Below are 25,660 nucleotides of genomic sequence, written 5' to 3'. Positions count from 1 at the left end.
AATAACTCTGAATCCACTGATATAGAAAAGATACCCTAACGATGAAACTAAAGATGTATTATATTATGGACAACACAACGACGACAGCACAGGCGGATACATTCAAACTTTAAATATAATACAGCACAAAAATTCCATAAAAGGAATTTAGTCATGAAAAAATTAACAGCACACTAACACAATGGGCTAACAACGACGAGGATTTGGATGGGGAAAAAAAGGATGTTTATTGTGTATTAAAAAAACAATTATAGTAGTCTACAAGTGTATTTACTGACTCTGGTGTGGTGCTAGATGCATCGTGCCGGAGTTCGCCATCTTAGATTGTGACATCACGGCCACCATATTGTACGACCTTGACCTTTGAACTTGACATTCAAAATTCGCCAAAATCGCCAAAAATAGTTCTCTAAATTTTACAAAATAGACCCAAAATTCGCCAAATAGATTCAAACTTTTAAGTTTTCAGAGAGAAAAAATGCCGTCAAATAATAAAATTAAAAAAAACTGAAAATTTAAGTTTCAATTTTTGAGGGGAAAACACTAAAATAAAAAAATTCTGAGTATTTTTTGGCAATTTTCGGCAAAGTTTTAAGTTCAATGTCAAGGTCATCCAATATGGCTGCCGTGACGTCACAATTTAAGATGGCAACCCCAGCACCAGGCACCTAGCACCAGCACGGAATCTTCTCTGTAATTATCTCCTACTTGATCTTTTGAAATCTCTGAAATCTCTGCTTTCAACTAATTCAGCTTCTTCTGCCAACGAGTTCTCTTTTATTTACTAAGACTTTTTCATTGTTGTGCAGCTAAAGAATTACTAGCTTGGTTATGCGTTTCGTGTCACGTGAAAGTACTCTTAGTGCGCAATTCATCTATGAATGCGGTCCATTTCAAGCAGTTATTTTCTACCTGTCCAATTTCTGTTTATAATTCCACTATTTCTTCTACTCTGGTACTCAATTCACTGACATAATCTTAAGATTACTCGCACTATTCATAATGAAACTTTATACTCCCTATGAAATTAAAATTTGCAACGCGCCTTCAAAGTCGGTGCAGACCTTTCTTAGGAAGTTCACTGTGGCCAAACTATAGGACTTAACAAACGTTGATTGCACAATCGTATTGCATTTGCCTAGGTCTACAATGACGGTTCCGTGAATTTTGTCGTATCTCCATCAATTGTAGCCTACATCAGATATAGTCACCGTTTTAAGTCAAGGATATTTGTACACATTTTTTCCAATCATTTTTACATTTAACGGACAACTGCTGTCTTCCAACTTGGAAGGCCAGCTACTTTGAAAATATATATTAAAATTAGTCTCATGATGTTTTGATTTGTCTCTACTGGTTTCAACTTAGATTGTGTAAATGTTCACACATTATTTGATGTTTTGACGTACATCGATAGAAGTTATAACTATAAAATTTTACACGCTTGTGGCCGTTGAATATACGAATAACCCTGCCAAATTTTATGATTATTGCCGTCATACAAGTATTTCTTTAATATCTCTTATAAAACATACATATACAAAAAAAGTAACATATTTATTTACACTTAATAGCAAGCTAGAGTCTTCAAACATGGGAGTCTTACAGTACCGACCATTCCTAGTTCTCACTTCTGACACTAGATAGCAGCACTTTGCAGGCGTTCGTGAATAACTTTTTATCTTCATTGATTATATTCTTTGGCGACTACTGTCTTTGTTCATAGTTTTGGGAACCGTGAGCCAGAGAAGGTGTTCGTTTACATTTCGTGCGCGATAAGTTGATTTGACGAAGGCGTATCTCCTTTCTGGGGTAAGTTATTGTTTCTTTTTTAGCATCCACTTAATCTCTTGAGTATAAGGTCAAATTACATGGTATTAAATTCGTGATATTTCACGAGATAAATGTGCAGCTTGCATTAATGTTACCACCTGTCGTCCAGTACCGAGCAAGAAATATATAAAAAAAAAATTGGTTGTCTGTAAAGTCGGTTTACGGGCGATAGTTTAACGTGACGTCATAACAAAACATTGATGAAATGATTTCATACTTTTATGAATAAAATTGAATCATTTTATTGAATTATCACTATTTTGTATGGATACAAAGAAGGAGTGAAACTAAATATACAATTTAATTGATAAATTTACTTTTATTTTCACTCATTAATTCAAATATGTTTATTACTTTAACGAACAGATTATTTTAACTATAAATTTTATACGTGTTTGCTATTTAACTTCTTCTAATCTGTGTTATTCTGTTAAGGATAGGACGATGATAGGAAAAGTAGGAAACGAATGGGAGTGTTTCAAGTTTAATGTGCCTCGAAAAAGTCAAATCGATGGTTGTTCCAATCGAGTGGAAGAGAGATAGATGCGGCACAAGCGTACAATAAGCGTAACGGGACACAGCGTAACGGGACAATGTGCGTAATGGGACACTTTTTCGTGCGTGCAGCCGGCGTTCATCGATTTATTAGATGTCACGTCAAAAAATTAAATCATTTAAGCTTTTTTTTCTCTTTTCAGAGAAAAATGGCCGAAAATGAAAGAAGAAAGAAAGGAAAATGGAAAGAAGACGATATGAGATCGGCAATACAAGGAGTTGTTTCGCACAATATGACATAACGTCAAGCAGCTGAGATGTTTTCTGTTCCCGAAACCACATTAGGAGATAGACTGAGAGCCATTAAAACTGGCAAAACCGTAATTTTAACCCCTCAGATGGGCAGATTTCAAATAACTTTTGATGGAGAAATGGAAAAAACAACTTGTTTTTCATATGCAAGACCAAGATGACAGATTCATGCCTTTCAGCAGGAGAGAATTTATGAAATTAACATTCGATTTGGCTGAGTATCTAAAGTTGCCTCACCAGTTTAATAAGGAACACAAAATAGCTGGGAAGCAGTTTTATTATGACTTTATGGTTCGTCATCCCGAGCTTTCTTTGAGAACTCCAGAGACCACAAGCCTACAGAGAGCTTTAGGATTTACCAAACATCAAGTAGATCGCTTCTTTAATAAGTATTCCGAGCTAGTTTCTAAACACAATTTCCCAGCCAATATAATTCACAACTGTGATCAAACTGGGGTCTCAATTGTTCATGGCAATGATGTAAAGGTGATCTCACAAAAATTGAAAAGGCAAGTAAGCAAGATTACATCAGGAGAAAGAGGGGAAAATGTTACAGTTTTACTGTGCATAAATGCTGCTGGGGATATTTTTGTCCCCCCCCCCTTTTTTTTCTCTCTCTCTCTCTCTCTCTCTCAATCTTTGTTTTCCCTAATAAACAACGAGTAGATGCTGTTCTGAAAAAATATGCTCCTAAAGGAAGTATTTTTGCAGCTGAGGAAAGTGGCTGGATCACTGCTAAAGCATTCTTGAAATGGTTGGAATTATTTGTTGAGAGGACTCATCCCACTAAGGAAGAACCAGTCCTCTTCATTCTTGATGGGCACAGCAGACATAGAGATCTCGATGTTATCATGTTTGCTAAGAAAAATAACGTTCACATGATAAGCCTACCTCCACACACTACACATCAGTTGCAACCATTGGATCGGGCGGTTATGCGGCCTTTCAAAGGAGCATTCAATCAAGCTTGCAGTGCCTGGATAATGAAGTATCTACCTTTAAAAATTGCTCAGAGGGATGTTGCTGGTCTGGTTAACACTGCCTACACTTCAATCTGTAGAATGAATTTGGCACAGTCAGCTTTTGTATGTACAGGACTTTGGCCTTTGAAACCAGGTGTGTTCTCATAATTAGATTTCATTCCTTCTGAGCACTTTCGAGAGTCAAATATTACTGATGATGAAGATACTCCAGTAACTTCGGAGGATCAATGCCAGTCTGCAACATCGATGCCAAACACAAATTTGAATGTTTTCAACTGCATAGTTTCCAAATCGGGACCTGCATTACCTCTTACTCCAGCTGATCTTACTGAACTGCAGCCAGGTCCTTCTTTGCTCTCTCCAAACAATCGATCAGAACAGGGAATTTTATCGGCTCTCACGCCGACCATTCGAACTGAACCTCAACCAAAATATTCTTTAGTTCTCACTCCAACTAATCTCATCGACCACCAACCAGAGACTTCATCATCAGCTCCCGATTCAATCTCAAATATAAATATTTTACTACCTTGTTGTTCGTCTTCTTCTTCAGCAACTGTTGATTTCAACAAAATAATTGAAAAAATATCTCCTTCCATCAAACCTTCAGAGGTCAAAGTGAAAAAAAAAGAGTCCAACGAACACAATAATCAGAGATCCTTACCTCAACACCTTATAAAGATCTTTTTGTGGAGAAAAGAAAAATTACTGAAGAGAAAAGAATTAAAGCAGAGAAGAGAAGGTCTGAAATAAATGAAAAGAGAGATGAAAAAATCAAGACGATAAAATTCGGCGCCACTGGAGAAATGGAAAGGAAGAAAGGCGAGAAGATCATTAGAAAATATATGATGAAACTATACTTTTGTGAAAATTCTAATTGTAAAAAGCACACAGAAGACAAAACAGAGTGTATAATTTGTAGTGAATCATTTGAAGAAGACTGGGTGCAGTGTGTCCAATGTAAAGGTTGGGCACATGTTGAATGTACAGCTCAAGAAGGCATAGTATATTTTAAATGTGACCTTTGCAGAAAGTGAACTCATCCTTAAGCAAGTGTAGTGAATTTTTTTTTTCATTTTTTGTTGTATTAAAATATTATTATTAAAATATTAGTATATGAGACATTAAAACTTTTAAAATAATTGTTGGTCGGTACTGGACGACAATTTTTTGCACTCTACAAAAATAAGCTTTTTTATATTTGGAAATAAAAAGATTTTTAATATAATTCAAGAAACATTATATACGTGTTTTTATAAAGTACTAGTTAAGGTAACATATTAATGTTTAAAAATGCAATATTTAATTACACAACCTAAATTACCGTTAAAAAACTTAAGGTGGTCGGTACTGTAAGACTCTCCCCTATAGAATTCGCAAAGATCTATAATATATCATAACTACCATCGTAACTCCGTCGGTTATATTCAAAGTACATTTTCACATATTCGTTTATGTCTTATATTCTTATTGGGTTGCTAGGATCTAATAAATTGGCATGCTTATGGTTGTTGGATGCGCCTGTGTGCTAGCCAAATTTAAAAAAAAAAATATATGGTTGGAAAATCTTTTTGTGTAGAGTAAGCAAATGGCACACAACTCCTGAAACTTTAATCATGAACGGGAGGAATAACAATATAAACGCCATTTTATGGAGAGAAAAAATCCGTAAACCTCGCAAGTTCCGGCTTCCGTGAAATATTGTTTGGAATCCTATCAACTAATAACAGGTTTTTGTTACGATCAAAGAGCTGTAACATGTTATTGGTACTCCGTAGCCAATGTTAGCTTTCAACACGAGATTAAATTTCTTTTTTCCCAATTATGATGCCAGATGAACTGCAATACATGAGCGAACAGTTTGACATATTGAATTTCTGGAATGGCAGTCTTTGATTTCTGGCTACCTTCCTCGTTCTCTTCTTGGCGTTTCTCACCAACGCTACACTTTATTCCCTTTCCTACAATCCTCCCTCAGCGCTTCGCATTTGACGGCAAAACTTTTATGTTCGTTCCTTTGACAGTCCAAATAACTGCACACGAGACACGGTTCCTTCTTACGTGATAGATAAACAAAATAGAGACTTAAAAAAAATAACCAGCACTATAAAAGTGTTTCTTATGAGGGTCAAGTTACCATTCAAAATTCAGAAAGAGTTCTCAGAAATACTTATACTTTTCAGTTCGATCTAAAACTCGTGAGAATAGCTGTTGAAGAAATAATTATGGACTATTTGAATAATACGCTTCTGAGATACTCAACGCTGTTCGCGGAAATTGAAATTTATCTAGAGCAGTAACTAGAATTTAGTGAGTTAAGTGGAAATACGTGTGTATCAAGTATTCAGGCTTCACTAGAACGAGTTTCAGCTTTTGGTGAAAAGACAAGCACTAAATACGCAAGGATAAAGAAAACTCTTTGTGGATTGGCTCGCTGTACGTTAAATAACAAGGTTCAGCAATATGCGAGTTTTGTTTTTGTAATGTTACAACAAATTGTGTAAAATTTTAATCAAATAAAAAAAGTTATTTTTATATCATTCCCCCTCCCCCAAAAACCTAATTTAATTTAATAATAATATAATAATATATAATAATATTATATAAATATAATATATTTAATAATAAATAAATTAATAAAATGTAATTTAATGCTCTGCTTTCCTCTGAGCAGAGAATACTCGTTTGAACACATTGAACGTGTTTTCAATTAATTTTGGTCAAATGAGCTACTCTTTGCAAGCTATATGTTAATGTTTCAAAGAATTTTGATATTTATTCAACATATTATCTCAGCTTAAAACAATAGGAATATCTTGATCATGACCATTAATTGAATATAAAAATTTCAAGACATTCAAAATATATTCCAATCTTCACGTACTATGTTTTTAAAATGTAAATAAGCTTAATAAATGTTTACTGAGTGTAAGTAGATAACATATATAAATATTTTAAGTATGTTTTTAATTAGTTAAATTATAACATTTTTTAAATTAAATTAAAAAACAACTAATAACAAAAGAATTTTTTCCGCAATGAATATTTGTTGCGGTCAAAACTAACGGTAGATAAAATAAAGATAACATTTTTCTGTTAAATTAAATTACCTAGAAATCTGTACAGTTTCTATACAATTTATTTTTATTAAAATATTATTTGAAAAAATATTAAACTCAAAATTTATGTGGCGCAACTGAGTTGAAATGTTCAAATATCATATTCAAATTAACGAGGGTGACTATTTTTAATCAGCGATATGTGTTCGCTTGTTCTTATAAATGGTAAAAATTATATTTTTGTGATGTGATATATTTAAAATTATATTTTTAGATATGAGTTGCTAATTATTTAATGTGGCTATGTCTTAAAGTTTTCCAATAAAACTTTTGACGTTTAAGAACATACTTTAAAAATATATATTTCCAATTAAAAAATATATATTCACAATAAAAATATGTATTGTAAGTTATTATTTTAAATAACAAATAATTGTATTTTAAGTCATTATTATAAATAACCAATAATACCTAAGTCGTATAAGTTATATATAAAAAATTGTAAAACATCTTGGCTTTGAAAGCTTTGCGACGTCATATACAAACACAATGGCCGCGAAAGCCTGCAATTTAATTGTGTTTAAAATGTCTACGGTTTTTCTCTACTGTATGCAATTTTAATTAATGATGTGAATAATTTTGGTTCATACATTTAAGATTAGAATACTGAATACATTATAAGTATTTCCAGCAGTTCGCCCCAAACTGTGACCTCAAGATATGACGTTTCTAGTGTAAGAAATTACTGTCAAAATTTAGTATCTACTGACTTATCACAACAAACTAAGAAAACATTTTGAAGTAAAATGCTACCAACATACTAATATTTTCAAATTTTATCGCAGTAGTATAGAAAAGGGGATCCTGCGCTAGGCTTCAGGCTGTGGTGCCTGTGGTGCCGACCGCCATCTTGGATTGTGACGTCACGGCGGCCATCTTGGATGACCGTACTTTGAACTTTGGCCTTGACCTTGACCCTGGCGGCCATTTTGGATCCGCCATATTGGATGACGTCATTTTGTTTTCTCGAACATTCCGGCATTTTGTTTTCCGCCATTTTAAATTATGATGTCACCGTTGCAATTTCTGTTATGGCTGCCATCTTGAACATATTTATTTATTATCCGATTTTATTAAAAAAATTCAAATTTATTAAAAAATTCAATTAATATAATTTTAATAAAAAATATTTAAAAAACATACATTTACGACATGGAGCTCGGATTCCTCGGTTCGAACCCGGTGAGCACAAAAAAAAATAAAATGGTGACCGATCTTTTCCTCATGGTGGCTGCTGGCAGACTGACCCCCACCACTTTTTTCATAGCATATATATCATCAGGTAGTATGATGTTATGTCGGCCATCTTGAAAATCCGTAATTTTAATGATAGAGATTCGGGAAAATTCCAAAATTCATTAAATAAATTTTTAATCAATATTCTGATTGATTCGATCGATTTCTGTCCTTGGTTCGATCCCTGGATGAAGCAGAAAATTGTAATTTTATGTAAAAAATAATAATTACAATAAATCATGTTCAAAATCCTTAAAGAGCCTTAAAATCCTTAAATACCAGCCTCCAGTAAGCCGTTAGGTCCACCATCTTGGAAATTTATAAAAAATTATTGAATTCATAAAAAAAAAATTAGTCAATAATCTACCTATAGAATCGATACATGGACAATAAAAAAAGGAAGTAATTTCAGGTAAAGGCTACAGGTTTGAGAAAATAAAAACATCACAAGTTCTTTAAAAAAAATATATATATATTACAAAAAAACCAGACGAATTACTAAAGTCTTGAGCATTTCTCAATTTAAGCAGCCTTCTTATTGTACGGACTAAGTCCTTTTCATGACTTTAAATGTCTTTTCAGTTTATCAGGTCGACAAATTGGTACACTACATTTTTCACACAGAGAAGAATTATCGATTTTATTAAAAGGACAGTGATATATTTCATGTTGTTTTTCACTTTGAATATTTGCTAATGTTTTGTTACAAAATATAAAGCTTGATTCTGATGAATGCACAGTCAGTCTATCACAATTCCTGAGGTGTCGTTTTAATGTTCCATAGTGTATAAACTTGCTTAAACACCTGTTGCACTGATATTTAATGCGTTCAGAGTTACTACTACAATTGTGTATTACATAATCCCGTAATTTCAAGTTTTTGATCTTCTCACAGTACGTGCAGTCGGGTGATGGAACACCGCTGGATGCTCCTTCCTTTATCAATGTCACTGGCACTGTTGACAACCATTGTAACACCGCTGAAATGTTAACTTCTGAAGCCTTCGAGGTCTGTTCTGTGAAAGATGTTGCACGCGTCGAAATCTCCTGCTGTGCTGGTAGAGTAGTTGTAGCTGTAGACGACGTTGTTATAGGGCTCTGCACTGATGATGGTAGACCTTCAATCCAAGTCGGTGTTGGTAGTGGTAATGATGCCATCGAGTTCTCAAGAATAGCTAGATACTGGTCCATTATGTTATACAAGTCTAACTATCCGATCCGCACGACAACGCGGTCAGAGACGGACTGAAGTTCTCATCGACAGGGTCTCACTTATATATTCTCATTTAGCTGGTACAACACGTGAGTCAAAACTACAACCATGTGCATTATGCTTGCACTTAACATTCTCAGAGAATTTTTTATAATGTCGATTTAAGTTATCGAGACGTGAAATTAGTTTATTACATTCTATACACTGAAACAGTATTCTTAGAGCATTATTCGGACAACCGTTTATTTCATGTCTGCGCGCATTTGTATGTTTAGTAAATGATGCACCACAGTATTTACACTGACGCGATGTACGCTCTTCATTCACTGAAGTCTGCATAGCTGATGTTGAAACTTCAGCTGATGCTGGAACAGCACATATCGTTGTCCCCTTGGCAGCCGGTATCGGGATCTCCGACTCCATCAACGTTGCTGCCATCGAGGTCCCCGCTGCTAACCGTAAACAGTCTATCCCAGTCGACATTGGAGCAGTAACTAAATATCACGAAACTTACTGAAGAGAGCCGATCCGTACTGCACCGTGGCCAGAGGTGAACTGAGGGTCCAGTCGTCTGAATCTCGCTTGTATACTCGAGGCCTAATGGTACTACATTATTCAAAATATTGACTGTATTTAAAAATAATTTTTATTAGGTACCTTAAAATTATAGCAATAAAAACACACAAGTTCAAGTTTTACACATTTATTTAGAATAATTACACAAATGCATATTAGGTTAAGGAATTAAGCATTTTCGCAAGCATGGTCTTTAATGCCGCACGAACTGCCTCGCCGACTCCGGTTCCAACTGGCTCGTTGACTCCGGTTCCAACTGGTTCTCAGGTCACGGGATCAGGAACACATGTTTCTAGCTGGTCATCTTCTGCGACGACGGCACCTCCGGTGAGACATGATCGATGACGTCTGTGACCACGTCTGCGCCTGGGCTTTGCCTCAGTGCTAGTTGGAACAGATTCACTGCCTGAACTTCGACGTCGAGACGCACGTCGTTTGGACGTCTGCGTAGAAGCATCACAGGTCACAACAGGTTGCAATACGCTCATGTGTGGTGTTGCACGTGCAGACGAGGCGACTACCTCAGCGATGCTAGCAGGAAGGATTGTGTGCGGTCTCATGTGATAGACGGCACAGTTTCCAGGTTCACAATAATCTAATAGCTACTGAGTCGGTTCGTAGGACACAGGAAAGTGCGCAAACCGCCAATGCTGAGCGCCTCGATCACAGGTTTCTGTATATGTACGTATATACCCGGAATCCCAGTAGCTGTACTCGACACTGCTGAAGCTAGGTCTTACGCTCACGTACACGTTAGCAGGATGAAAGGTAAACATCTTCTTGCAGGTCGAACGTCAACTGAAGGCACGAACGGATGTACGCCTTTTATATATGCATGCTCCTACTAACACTGTGTGTGCCAATTCTGCATTAACTGCAAGTTTGTACCGGCACATACTCGTTCAAACTTGTCAAAATTGCACTAAGCTTGCGCAGGGAAGGACAGCCATAGTCGGTCTGTAGGTCTACAATAATTTCAACTGACGCATCACACAACTTGCTCAAACATTTATTCTGCTCAGGTCCAGCAACGTAAATTAATTCGTTTTGAAATAATAAATCTTCAATAGTGTTTTTTACTTGGTGGTACGGAATTTTACCTTCGTCCCACTCCAGGCCATGGTAGTATTTACATAACAATTCATTCGTACGTTTACTTTTTTCGTTAATAATTTCCAGGGATACGGAGGTCGGAACGTGCGGGTTCGAGTCTTGTCTCCGGAGGTGACGCTAATTTCCTTGAGCACGAATCCATTTTTGCACTGGAAGCCTTGTAGGTTGCAGTACATCTTGTCGCTAGCAATGCTAAGTCGTAATTGAATTACTATCAAAAACAAAACAATATTTGTGTCAGAATTTTCACAATTTTGTCTCGACAATTGTACGATGCAAGCCGATAGTGAAGTATTAGACAAAAAGCATAGCTGTTTGGTGGAATATTTCCGCTAGTCGATATCTCTATTCTACAGTCGATGATGTTTGAATTTATTCGATCATCCTGTTTGGAAACGTCAAACACCATTAACGGAGCCTTGTTCTTGAAACTGTCGGGACTCAGTATCGGTGACTGTCTCCGCTCATGGTATGCTTGCTGAAACTTGGCGTACATTTGATATGCGAGAATAAATCTTCCACTTTCAAAGTCCATGTTCATATCAACATATGGATAGCTTTCGCTGTTTAAAAATATTTTTACATTACGTATTTGACTGTTATCGAATAAGGAGCGATTTACTCCTGCACTGAGCTGTCTTCCGGTCTGAAGCCCGACGATGATGTATCTTGGTTTTTCCGTAGCGAAGCTGGACTTTACTATCCAATTGATACGCTGACTATGAGGCAAGCCAGGATAAGATTCCAGGCTCCAGGATCGGAATGGCACATCGAAGTTCTTGCCATTTTCTATGTTCTTCAACATCTCGACTCGTTCAATGGTGTTCACTTGGATGTGGGGCAGCATCCACTCGATAGACTGTAGTGTTAGCGAGACATCTTGAGGGTTTTCTGCAGCGGCGACAATTTCATTAATGTGAGTATTGGCTAGAAGCAGTACAAGCTTTTGTTTCGAATTAATGATTATATGCTTGTAGTCCTCAGCGAATCCAAGAAGCATAGACAGAGGGTCACAAACTTCGAACTTCCCTTCGGCATAAACCGGAAGCATTATATTCATCCTCGAGAGCCCAACCGGCCATCTTTGCAGCAGACAGTTCATTTGGCGTGAGCGAAAGGTAATTTTTCATAGCAGATGTTATGCCTACATCTCTCGTCTGGTCTACTTCAACGCCATTGAGTACATATATGTAATGCGCTCGATTAGGTGAAGAATACCATTGCAGGATATTGACGTCGTTGTCGGATGCGTACCATCCGCTTTTGTCAGCGTGCCTCTTAAACGTAGAAATGACTGCGAAGGTAAAGTACAGATATCTTAGTGCTGTACAGCAATGCGTACTTACGATGGTAGTGCGTACGGTCCGAGCAGGAAAGGTTGGTACTCGTGCAATTCCATTTTCGCAATGCTGTCATCAAAAATGACCGGATCTTCCACGTTGAGGATTTCGTCTTCCATATTTATTCGGCACTTGTTCAATACTAAGAAGATACTTTATGCTGTCAGGTGTTAATGCACCGATGTCTGGTAGAGAACTTTTCTTATTCACGCCAATGCGATTTTTTTATAACTGTTCGGTGTTACGAACTTTATGCCCATCGCTTCAGATGCAGAAGTAATGTAATTTCTTTGTATTGAAAATTCACCAATTCTCCTCGCGGTCAACTATTCTGACGACGACTTCGTGTGCGCACTTCATGACGACTGGAACATAAATGATACTTTGCGGTACTTCGACCAGTTTATATCCTGGCGGGACCATCGACGAAAACTCGTGCAGCATGTTGCTTAGTCTTCCGTTGAGATACGATCCACTTGCCAAATTACAGTTTATTCTTATGACATTCACAGGCAAAATGTTTACTGCACGCGTAGATTCGTACGTTCTTCCTGTATCATACACATTTGGTTCGAATCCGAGCATCGTACCTATGGTGCCAGGTTTCGTAAAGTCGACATTTTCACTGCATGTTAGAATGCTTTTCTGAGTGTTTGGATTTCCACGCAGTTGAAAGTCTACATCCTGTGGTAACATATCCCTGATGTAATTTGCAATGTCGTCAATTTCGTAAGAGCCAACAGGCACTTAACTGTATTTCACGAGCGGTCCCATCGCTTTTCAGGAAGCAGATCTTGCAATTTTCCTCGTCAATATTCTGTACGGCATTATACGTTTGAAAATCTACGAGTCCGATACACAATTCTCCGTCTATATCCAGAGCCGGGAAATGAACCGCACGCAGCTTTTATGTGTGACCTGTCAAGGTAAGTTTTATCAACATGACTAAAAAATTATCATCACTGCACAACCTTTAAGTAGCAAATTTTTTTGTCAGCAAATATTTTTTTTAGTTAAAAAGCGAAGGCACAAGTATCCGCAGTTTGTTTGATTAGGTGACTGTTTGGTTTCGTAATATATTTTAGATCAATGTAGTGGTCCGACAAGTTCTGGCGGAGGTCGTAAATTTCCAAAACTATCGTAATACTCGACCATTTATTCAGACTTTATGTACGCCACCCAGTGCGTGCCACGACCCGATCTAAATTAATTATGGCGCGCTCACGTGTCTTTGGCATAAACACACCTCGGAAGTTTGGCATTTTCAGTTTTTGAGCGTACTTGATAAAATCTATATTGGTGAGCGGACGTTTCGGCAAAGAACTTAGGGTTTTTTCATTTGTTTCTTTCTCATGCCTCGATCTGATTTGTGAGGTTGCAAGTAGAGTCCTGCACCGTTTTTTTTAACCCATGTAAATGGCTTCCATGCTGGCATTGTGTCGTTGTGCTTCTTTTAACTACATGCGCTCATTCTTCGAAGTGTTGACTGCCCGCCCTATACCGCTCGTTGAACCGATGAGGCCGCCGAGAGCACCCAATGCCGGCAAAAGCAAATGAAGAAATCCTCCTATAATCTTCTTGTCGAGAGTCTGTAATTTTTGCTTGGCTTTTTGTACGCCTGCACCAGTCTTGTGTTTGGTCTTGCGTGAGTTAGTCTTACACTTGATGGAGCTGGCTCGACGATCACCCAGTCCTAATTTGGTCTTTGCCTTCATGATTTTGGAAACACCCCAGGCAGCGATTTTTTCTCCAAGTCCCACGTCCGGGGATTTGCTTATTTCTTCGGCTTCCTGTGCCAATATCTGATCTGCTCTGTGCCTAGATTCCAGATCCTTGCTAAGCGAGTAGGCGATATCGTGTTGCTTGCACTTTTCGTCGAGCGAATTAATGCCAACGTCACCGCGAGCTAACCTTTTCGCTATTTTAGTGCCGGGGCCGCAGAATCTGTAGCCGGGAATGTGTAGCTCGAATGGCAGATTGTTTATCAGCGAGTTTAAGAGTCCTGCACCGATGTGATTATTGTTCTTACCTCTTCGAGTCATTGCGCACAACTGACCAGAAAGTATAAATACGCTTCTTTTAAACATTTTTTTGTTAGTACAATGCAAGTCGTGAAGCAAGAAGTGTGTTTGCCCGTGCGCATTACGCAAGACGATGTATTTAGTGCGCGTGAATCACGACATGGCTTATTGTTGCCTTCTGCCGTACGATGCATATTGGCGGGGCCGTCCAACTGCGGCAAAACGTGAGTTCTACTGAGTTTATTAGAGGAGCCAAACGGTCTTCGGTTCGAAAACGTGTACCTTTATTCCAAATCGTTGCAACAGCCAAAATATAAGCAACTAGCTACAGTTCTACAATCGGTGGATGGTCTGGAGTATTTCCCGTTTAGCGATAATACTGATGTGGTACCTCCAAGCGAAACAAAAGCCAATTCCGTGTTTGTTTTCGACGATGTAATGTGCGAGAAGCAAGGCATAATACAATAGTACTTTTCCATGGGCAGACACGCCAAGGTAGACTGCGTTTACCTGTGTCAGACGTACAGTCGTATTCCAAAACATCTCCTATGAGACAACGCAAATGTCATAGTACTTTTTCGCTGGATGAACTTAATTAACGTCACGCTTATGACGATCACGTAAACACCGACATGACATTCCAGGAATTTAAAGACATGTGCTCTTTGTGTTGGAATAAGAACACGGATTCCTAGTTATAGTCAAAGACTGGCCTCTATATAAGGGTAGGTACAGACAAGGTTTCGATCAGTTTATCGTCAAACATGAGTCATAGCATTTTGAAATTTGGTCGTAGCAGTCGAGACTTACGTACTGCTCTCAAGTCTCATGACGATGTTATCCGCAAATACATTTCGCTACTGGCTCAAAAAGTAGAAAGTATGAAAAACGAATTACTAGATTATCTCGTTGCACTCGACCAGCGCGTGGAAGCCTCGGATTCTCGCATTCGCGACATGATCGAAGTATCGAATGAACAAAGACGTGATGATTTGAGGACTTTTCAAAGTAGTCTGAAAGCATCACTAACTCAATTGTCAACAAATTCAGATTTTGCCAAACACAAGAAAGAAGTTTCTGCGAACGAATAAAAAAAGTATAAAAGGAGGTCTTGCAATATTTTTTTTCAGCCAGTACAATGTCGGACCTGGCAGTGACCTTCATCGAGCTATACAGTCTGTTCGTGAAAAATATCTACTTGCCTGACGAAACAGACTTGCACGTGAGATGGAAAATGAAGAGATATTTAAACCAATCACTAGTCGCCTCGACGAACTTAAAAATAAAGAAGAACCAGCCATCAAAGTGAAAACAGAAGTTGAAGATGAAATGCCAACTGTAAAAAAGAGAATGTATGGACCATAAACCTATTCATGGTGGCTTCTATGCCGAAGAGATTCAGCCTACGTTGTATCCCGATGCGTACTTAGTGGACAAGATTATACTACGAAGAAATGGACGATCCTGCGTCAAGTAGTAGGGCTTTCCACCTCGCTTTAATTCGTGGGTGGCAGATGCAGAAATCGAGAAATGCTCAAGACTTTAGTTATTTGTCTGTGTTTTTTTGTAATTCAATTTTTTTGGTTTTTTTAAAAGAACTTGTGGTGTTTTTATTTTCTCAAAACTGTAACCTTTACCTGAAGTTACTTCATTTTGTTTAGATATTGTCCATGTATCGATTCTATAGGTAGATTATTGATTTATTTTTTTATGAATTGAATAATTTTTTATAAATTTATGGGTCAATAAATACAAATTTCCAAGATGGTGGACGTAGCGGCTTACAGGAGGCTGTTAGTATAGGATTTTAAGCCTCTTTAAGAATTTTTAACATGATTTATTGGAATTATTATTTTTTACATAAAATTACAATTTTATGCATCATACAGGGATCAAACCAAGGACATAAATCGATCGAATCAATCAGAATATCGATTAAAAATTTATTTAATGAAATTTGGAATTTTTCCCGAATCTCTATTATTAAAATTACGGATTTTCAAGATGGCGGTCATGACGTTATACTACCTGATGATATATATGCTATGAAAAAAGTGGTGGGGATCAGTCTTCCAGCAACCACCATGAGGAAAGGATCAGTCACCATTTTTATTTATTTTTGCCCTCACAGGGTTCGAACCAAGGACTCCGAGCTCAATGTCGTAAAGGCATGTTTTTTTTTTTAATATTTTTTATTAAAATTTTATTAATGGATTTTTTATAAATTTTAAATTTTTTCATTAAAATCGGATGATAAATAAAGATTTTTAAGATGGCGGCCGTAACGGAAATTGCAACGGTGACGTCATATTTCAAAATGGCGGAAAATAAAATGCCGGAATGTTCGAGAAAACAAAATGACGTCATCCAAGATGGCGGATCCAAATTGGCCGCCGGGGTCAAAGTCAAGGTCACGGTCATCCAAGATGGCCGCCGTGACATCACAATCCAAGACGGCGCGGCGGTCGGCACCACAGGCACCACAGGCATCACAGCCTGAAGCCTGGCGCAAGAGCCCCTTTTCTATACTACTTATCGCAAAATAATTTCAATGTAAACTATAATTGTAGATACGTTGATATTAGTACTTACTAGTTACTTAAAGACAGAAAGAAACGAATAACAAACCAAGAAATTTTTTTTTCCTAAAATAATGCCAACCTAAACACCTTAGAGCATAAGGTTTCATTAAATTTATGGATTATATCTTGGTTGGATTCCAAGCCATAAATAGAATTTAATTACATTTTAATTGCTTGATAATTTATTTATTTCGAGGCATGCATTATCGTGATATGGATACTATACCTTTTGGATTCCAAGCCAGAAATTAAAGTAATGTGTTTAACTTTGAAAGCCACTCATGTATTTAATAAATATATTAAAAACTCATCAACTGGTTAAACCCATGTACACGAACTTAATAATTTCACTGGCCATACCGTCACCTACCTAAAAATTTTAATTATTAAAATCCAACTAACAGTTATGTCAGACAAAGTCACACTCACAGAAGCCGATCAATTAGCTGATACGGAGGGCTCTCACTGTTCGCTCGATTAATGACAGCAATACGTTAATGGCAAATGAATGAAACGGCCTACCTGTACTCCTCCAAAAGAACGCAGTCCCCGTACGGGAAGATCAGAGTTGTGGAGACGTACACAGTGAGCAGCAGCACGCAAGGCACCACTATGGCTGCGATGCACATGAGTATCGCAAACCACACCACCACGGATCCGTAGGTCTTGATGAAACCTTCTGTGGACGGAAACACGCAGTTATAACTCTCGTGAAGACGAGTTATGCAGGTTTGAGGACAGGTTAAGGCCTACTGTGGCTATCAACCATATAGACGCTCTGTGTCCGTAGGTCCTGATGAAAAATTCTGCGAACAGAAACACGCAGAAAAAAATATATCGTGAAGAAGTGTTATGCACCTCTAAGGTAGGGTTAAGGCCTACTATGGCTATACAGATTAACAAAAATACGCTGTGTACCGTAGGTCCTGATGAAACCTTCTGCGGATAGAAACACGCAGTCAAGCCCTCTAAGGTGGGGTTAAGGCCTAATGTGACTATCAAAGCTCCCATAAAGACGCTCTGGGTTCGCTCTTCCTTCCGTAGGTTCTACACGGATTTTCGAAGGTAAGTAACGTGGCGGACGTTGCCACTTTAGAATTTTTTTTCGTCATTTAGTCAGTGACGTAATTGCGTGACGTATCGTATTAAAGCTGCTCCCAAACTTTAAAGGGACGAGCATTTCGTAACAAAAGCTAAACTGAGTCATAGCAATCATAATTCTAATAATATTATAAATGCGAAAGTATGTTTGTTTTGAATATTTGTCTTCAAAACACTCATATAAGTAGAAGACAATAACTTCGTGGAATAGGATGTAGGATTTTTTTTTGTAATCCTAATTCTAATCCGAGTACAATTTGCTAAATGGTTTGTTGGAATGTTTGTCCCTTAGTTAGTCTCAAATGGCTGCACTAGTTCCAGACAATTTTGGTATAGGTACTTAGCCAAAGTGATAATACAAGTGTCGAGGTTTCAGTTACCAAATAAGTTTAGATTCTATCACGTGTACTGCGTTAAACGTGTTTTTTTCTTGTTAGTCGAATCTGTTCATCTTTAATTGCTAAATTATTTTCAAACGACTATTTTCACATTTGTGAAATTATCTTTGACAAAATAAAATAAAACAAATAATTTATTATAATTAAGTTATTAATATGAGGTCATTTTAATTACTTTCAGGTGTTTTACTATGATTATATACTATTATTATAAAGTACTACAAATTTATTTGGAGTGAATTCATACACAAGGTAATATCTTACTCAAGTTTTTCATTCAAATCGTTTTTGTCAAGCATAACCTCTAATATACTATTTTAGGTACGTTTACTTAATTTAATTACGCCGTGCAAACGTAAATGGAATCTTTCTCGATGCTGAAATAAATCCCGAGTGAGTAAAGTAGCAAGGCGTGAAGAGACATCAAGTGAAACAGATCTCGGAAGACGGTAATTTGTCGAGCAGTTGGCAGGGCTAATGAAACGCCAGAACACAGAAAATCGGAGTCAGCAGAGTGCTCAGTACTCGGTTGCAAGACGAGCTGCTGAGACGCCTGAACAGTCGCGAGCTCGGCGTCAAGCAGAACTGAGAAATGCTGAAATGCCAGAGCAGTTGGGAAACAGACGTCAACAGCAAGCCAACTGAGTGGCATCACTGCGTGCTAATTAGACCATTGCTGAAGCTGAAGCGCACAGCCGTGCACTTGATGAGAGGGCGGCGCAGCGGTGCCCAGCTGTTGTTAAAACATTTTTGAGAATTTTTGAAAAATCTTCTTTCGATTACGATCCAACGCTGAACTACAGAAGTCACAATCTAATAAAAATTAATGGAATGAATAAAGAATGTAGCTTGTGTGGTGCATTGAAATGGAACGAGGAGGCCAAAGAAATGTGTTCTAAAGGTAAAGTGGAAATTCCTAGGTTAGAGGAACCAGGAAAACATTTGCGACAGCTTTTTTTCATATGAAACAGATGAATAAAGTCAATTTCTGACTAATATCAGAAATTAAATTTCGTTTTTTCTTTGGTGCAGACAAAGTCTTTGCGACACAAGTATTTCCATCAATTATCACTATTCAGGAAAAAGTCTACCATAGGATTGGTTCTTTACTTCCTGGATGCAATATAAAGTAGCCATATTAGGGATTGTTTTAATTATAATAAAATAAAAGATAAAAAATAAATTAATACTAATTTCTGATTTACGCCTAACGGAGCAGGCGGGTAACAGCTAGTATGTAATAATGGTAACTCAGGGAAGAAATGAATAAAACTTTTTTTATTGGCTGCAGTTACTTTAAACTGACTTGTACCTAAAATATGCTGAACTATTCTCTTAACAGACACGCTAATTAACTTGTTGATGAGAAGGAATAGTTTTTATTTTTCAACGCTGCAATAATATTGTAGCCTGCGTTTGAAACTTTTAATTAAATTCAGGCCCAGCGCTCATGGTATTTTCCACCAACGGAAAAAAAAGCACGCTTATTCTTGAACTGACATGTTGAACAGCTAAAAATTCCAATTATGATGGCAATGCAATAATATAAACATAACGTATTCCTACGTGCAAATTCAGAGCTTGTAGTAATGTATATCTGCTTTATTTTCCAACGCCAAACAGTAGTTTTAACAAATAAATACAACTGCCCCGAATCGTCGTTTATAATCTCCCTCCCTCAATGTTGATAGACTCATCGAAGTGGTTCAGATTAGGTACGAAAACTAATATAAGCTACAGTGAAACTTTACAAACACCCCAAGGTGTGTTCAAAACGATTAACTGGATGTGAGTGAAATGTGACGTAGCATGGTGTTTAATTAAGGAGGTGTCCAATTAATGTAATAAATAACAGAATGTTATTATTTTTAAGCTTGTGTAACTAAATATACTTACTTTTTTTCTTGCTCTGTGGGAGCTCGTATTCTGATGACAGTGATCCACTTCCTCTTTTGAACTGGTCGGAAAAGGACGTCGATATGTTATTTTGAACGCTGTTGCGTCCAGCGCCGTCGGAATCTGGGTGGGATATGCCGTCTGTAGTTACATTTGCAGCAAACGTAATACTTTTCTGTTTGAATTTCATCTTGTATAAATCTGGAACATCATAGTAATATTTTCGAGCTTCGAATAGAAAGTTAAGAGAGCAATTTATTGATTAGCCTTAAAACGAATGTGACTCGCTACCTGTTGTTTATTATATTTATGTAATACATTTCCGTAGTGCCGTTTTGTTGTAGTAGAGACTGTACTGATATGCTATACGTCAAATTAACATGATAAAGTTGCAGTATTTACAACTAACATAGGAAATATCATGACATTAAATAAACTAGAATATATATTTCCAACTGAATAATATTTGCATACAGTCAAATTACAGCGAATAATAGCATTATTTTAAGCATGGATTATTTCCTTCACAGAATAAATTTTTATTTCATAAGATGGTGTTTTTTTAATGTGTTTAGATGATAATTATAGAAAAAACCGTGAGAATGTTTAGCTAAATAGTGTGTTAAATATAATGATTCATAGATCCAGTGTTGAATTATCTACTCGAGTATGTGACAAAATACATTTATCATGAAAATAGAACAACTTTTAAATCATATTAAAAACTCTTCACCTTACACAAAGAGACATAATGAGAGCGTACTCGCTTTGCCAACAACCATAGCATAACACTGAAGTCTCACACATAAAGGTGCATCTTCCATAGATGTACACATATGCAAAGTGAACTCGTACACCTCAATATGATTATCTCTCACTAGTCACACTTCAATAATATAAATTCACTCACATTTAAACATAGTGATTATTACGAATGTTAGATTTACATTACAGCGCAGGAAATATATAGATATATTTTAAAACTTTTTCCCAAGATTTTGACAGCAAATAATATTATATTAGTACCAATGAGAAATGTTTACAGTTGATTAACGTTTTAGCGGTTTGAAGTGTTCGAGTGAGCGTGAAGTAGTCTTTTCTTGTATATGTAAGAAAGTAAGAGGTTATAGATCTGGAACGATCTAGAACTAGGTCTTTCTTTGGTAAATACTTCCTTTGCATCTAGTTATATTTATTAATTTTGTCCCACACGGAGTCAACAACTCCGCGATATAAAACACGCCAGTAATCTCACAATATGCATTGCACACGCAGATTATAATTGACATTAATTAAAAAATAGGAAAAACACCTCAATTTTCTTAAATTATAGATGTACAGTGTATACATAATTAATGCATGAATTAAGTCTTGGTCGCTTTTTCATAAAGAGAGTTCAGAACGCTTTGAAGTTGGACGGAAGGCGGGAGTAGGACAATATAACGTGGTAGATAAGAGGCTTAAAGAAGATGGTTCTTTAACGGACTATGTAAAAACAATAGGTCGTTTTTAAAGTCTTGGTGTTTAGAGGTACGCCAATATTACGATTGGAGCTGTTAGTGTATTCTTGTTTGTGTGGCTTGTTTCCGCTCAGTCATCGCAAATAATAGTGAGCTCTACGCGCTTATGTGGCCAGCAGATGTTAGACGTACCACATACCTAATACACATCCCTTTATCTAACCCCCGGTATTAGGTACCAGAACTTCCTCATCGTGGTACGGGAAAAAAATTATCAGTTTTTTCTCTCATAAAAATATTAAATGACGTAAAAATATTGTTACTTTAAAAACACATGCGTAACGTCTAAGCTTTATTAACCCCCTACCCTCCCCCCTCATTAAAAAATAAACTTGGCACATCGTAAGTTGTAATTCACGGTGAAGCCAACTGGTCAGTTTTTGACAGATCCTCTGTTTCGATTTCTTTTTTAAAAAAAAGTAAGTACATTGTTTTAAATTTTTTGACTAATGAATGTTTTAATTAATATAAACGGCAAGTATGTTTAAGTAAAAAAAACTATTAATGTTCAAGAAATTAACATATTAACTTTATAGTAGTTTTAATGACCTTTATGTGCCTGGTAACATTATTTTTTCTTCAATTATATGGAAACACTGGTGGCGAGAATCGTGGTGCGATACAAACACCCAGTTATGTCTAGATTTATGGGCATCGAGTTGGTAGCCGAGTGATTTGGAGCCTGTATGTCCCGTCGTCTTAAGACTCGGGCACAGACGCCGTGTTAATTTTTGTTTTTTAATAATTCCTTTTTTAAGTGCTATTTATAAAATTCTATCTCGATACCTCCCTTTCATTAATTTTTCTGTCACTCATGGGTATAAAAGACGAGCAAGACATCGTAATTATCACTTGCGTGAAATTTATACTTATGATATTACACTAAGTGAAAATATGTTGACAATTTTTTTGGCAGAACAAAAAATGCAACGGAAGTATCGAAATAAAATTTTAGAAATAGCCTTTCAATAAAAGTTATGATGTAAAAAAAAAAACTAAAAATTCGAGATGCAGCGTGAGACTGAGTAAAGCCGTGGGAAGCAAAACCGTACGTTTCTTTAAGCTGGAGTCACAATGCCACGACACGACACGACAGGTCCAACACGCTCAGTAGCCAATGAAATGCAAGGTTGCCGTGACGTCAACACGACGAAGTGTGCGCCCCGACGGCTCGCAAGAAGTAGATTCTGTTTCTAAATTCGTTGGGTCGTGCCGCACGACGGAAAGCAAAATGGGAACCTTGCAAAACAAAATGAAAAAATTATTACCAACTTGGTAAATTTTTATGCTGAAAAACGAAATTTCGTTTTACATTTTGGTGCACTTTTACATTTGTAGCGTGCCTTCAACTGTTTATTACGTTTATATATATATATATTTTTTTTTTTGGCATCTCAAACAGCGGAATTATTTCCTGCCCCTTATCAACACATCTATAACTTGTTTTATTGTATCCAAAATAAACTTAATCTCACTTTGTGCAAGAAAGGCAAAAATTATATTTTTATGCACTTAAGCTATCAATAAGAAATAAAATATATCTATAGAGCCTACACTGTTTTGAGTGCATTATATATTGCATTTTATGAACGCATTTGGCATGAGTAGATGTGCGACAGCCTTATCAGAGTTCGTCGCGTTATGTTGTCGGGGTATTGTGAACCTACACTATTAACTATGTCGCACTGGAACGATGTACTACGTACGTATAATCGGATTTGTCACGTCGTGTCCGTCGTAGTATTATGACTCCAGCTTCACTCTGTGAACTTCGTCTTTACATCTCTTACCACATCGCAAATAAAAAAAGTGGTTCCAGGAATTTATTTAACGTTCCTCTAAACAGAATCCTCGAGGGTAAAAAAAATATAACGCTTCTCGGAACGTTTCTGGTGTGTTTCGGCTTCCCGCGAACTTTCACTTCTCGTAACGGAACTATCGGAAGAACTACAATTCTAAAGTGTCGTCGAAAGCTGATCACGATTTGAAAGTTCATATTCAAAAATTAGGAAGATAGCGTAGTGGCTACAATGTCATCGCATACGAGCAGGGCGTTCTTTTTTTTTCCATCTTAAATAACATAGGGACAGTGAAAAGGAGAGAACGTGCATACTGTAAAAGAATTATTTTCTTCTCGGAGTGATTTCACATTCGCAAGTTAGTAAAACTAGAACTTCAAAAAACCCCTATCACAAATTACATACCAGGCAATGACTGGAAAGTTTAGATAAGAAAAGTAATTTTACTTTATAGCCTTATTTGATTTTGATTTTGTTATAACTCACGTAGTGTTGTTAAAGGAATAGTTTAAGTTCAATTCATAAACATTTCTGAGTTCCCGTAACTCTAGAGTCATACTCTAACATATTTGAATTGGAATTTCAAGTATTGCTAAGAAATTGAAAGATATCACGACATATTTTGATACCTGCTTAAATAAAATTTAAAAAATTAAACTGTTTCTGTTACCACACAATTACAGCCCCGTAAAATCCACTTTGTTAAAAAAGACATTGGATAAAATTATAACTAAAATTCCTCTAAAACTGCGCCTCAACTAACAGAAGTGTCAAGGGCGGCTACGGGAACATTTCAGCAGGGGCTAATCGCCCCGTGAAGGCACCAGTAGCAAACAATGACAAATAATTTTGCCGTGAAATATTGACATATAGTCTGAAATACTGAACTTTTGGAGCTTTCATTAAAGTTTTCACGAAATACAAGTTCAACCCATGAATTTAAGTATTTAAGTAAACATAAATATTCCTCCATGTAGCTGCACATGAGAAATATCTGTGAAAAGAAGTAAAATATGTCGGAACGTTACCTTTATCACTCAGTAAACTGTTAGCACGTTGGCCAGCGAAACCACGTCAAATCCCAGTTATGCAATGATGGATACAGGATTTGTGCGTTGTATCTCGCTGTTGTTCAGAGTCGCTGGTGTCACACAGGCCCTTGCAGCACGTGTCACATTCCGCTGAGACGGCTGCGTCTCAGGACCAGAGGCAGTTAACAGAGCAACTCCTGCCTTGTCGCGCAAACCAACGCCTGTGACAGCTACGCCAGGCACCACCTCCACAAACACTTCCAGTATCTGCGCGGAGATAGCAGTCAGGGTATTGCTTTTTGAGCAGCGTTATCGCTCTTTTCTCACGTCATAATAAGATTATCTGGGCGACATTTACTTATCGAGCACAAATTTCCACATCGGATTGAGGAGAATTTTTATGATAGCACTTCACTGGAAAGTTAAGATTAAATTTTTTGTCAAGGAAATTGTTGCTATAACAAACTTTAGTGATTTTTTACATGTTCTCAATTCTTTTTTCTGGGAGTTTAAAAATGTATTGTTTTAGATTGTGGCTAGAAGCCTCACTACCGCTGCCAGACCACAAGCCTCACAGCTCGCTGAGAGTAGCGTATATCACGCGAAACATCAAAATGAATTAAAATCTGCTTCCAAAATACTCAAAACGCAAGATATCTCGCACCAACTCTCAGCCAAACTCAAAAGGCTGTGACTATAGTTAAATTTTATAAACATTAAAAGAGGAATCATAAAAATAGATAAAAGTAAAATTAAGGAAGGTAGCAACAAACATAGTGACTGAATTAAATAGTGAAATATATTTTCTTGGCTTTTAATATCCTTATTAATCGCAAAAACGCGAATACCTTATACAAGAGAAAATTATAAATAAAAGTTACGCAAATATATTTATAAAAGGAACCAGTTACCATTTAAATAAATATAAATATATAAAAAATAATGTGCACATGGTATATGATAGCTTAAACATTTAAAACACTACTGTAAGAATTGAGATTAAACAATTTCATTACAATTTGATTTGAAAATTACTACACTCTTTACAATAAATTTACTTAATACCCTCTAAGTCAGGGCTTATATTTCTCT

The 25,660-nt window shown here is 36.7% G+C and overlaps 1 protein-coding gene across 1 annotated transcript in view; it reads right to left on the bottom strand.

Moving 5' to 3' along the window:
- LOC134535052 (probable maltase-glucoamylase 2) overlaps positions 1–24,781 on the bottom strand; it is a 58,986-nt gene extending 34,205 nt beyond the window's left edge. The window contains exons 1-3 of the mRNA XM_063373894.1: positions 24,566–24,781; positions 20,219–20,419; positions 17,346–17,502 (exon numbers count right to left, since the gene is read on the bottom strand). Of these exons, the coding sequence (XP_063229964.1) occupies positions 17,346–17,502; positions 20,219–20,408 (347 nt within the window). The 5' untranslated portion in view covers positions 20,409–20,419; positions 24,566–24,781. The remainder of the gene's footprint in view (positions 1–17,345; positions 17,503–20,218; positions 20,420–24,565) is intronic.
- Between the last annotated feature and the right edge of the window lie 879 nt (positions 24,782–25,660).

The sequence above is a fragment of the Bacillus rossius genome, chromosome 1 (assembly GCF_032445375.1).
Source record: "Bacillus rossius redtenbacheri isolate Brsri chromosome 1, Brsri_v3, whole genome shotgun sequence".
In the NCBI taxonomy this organism is placed as follows: domain Eukaryota; kingdom Metazoa; phylum Arthropoda; class Insecta; order Phasmatodea; family Bacillidae; genus Bacillus; species Bacillus rossius.
This window is presented reverse-complemented; position numbering and strand designations above follow the sequence as displayed.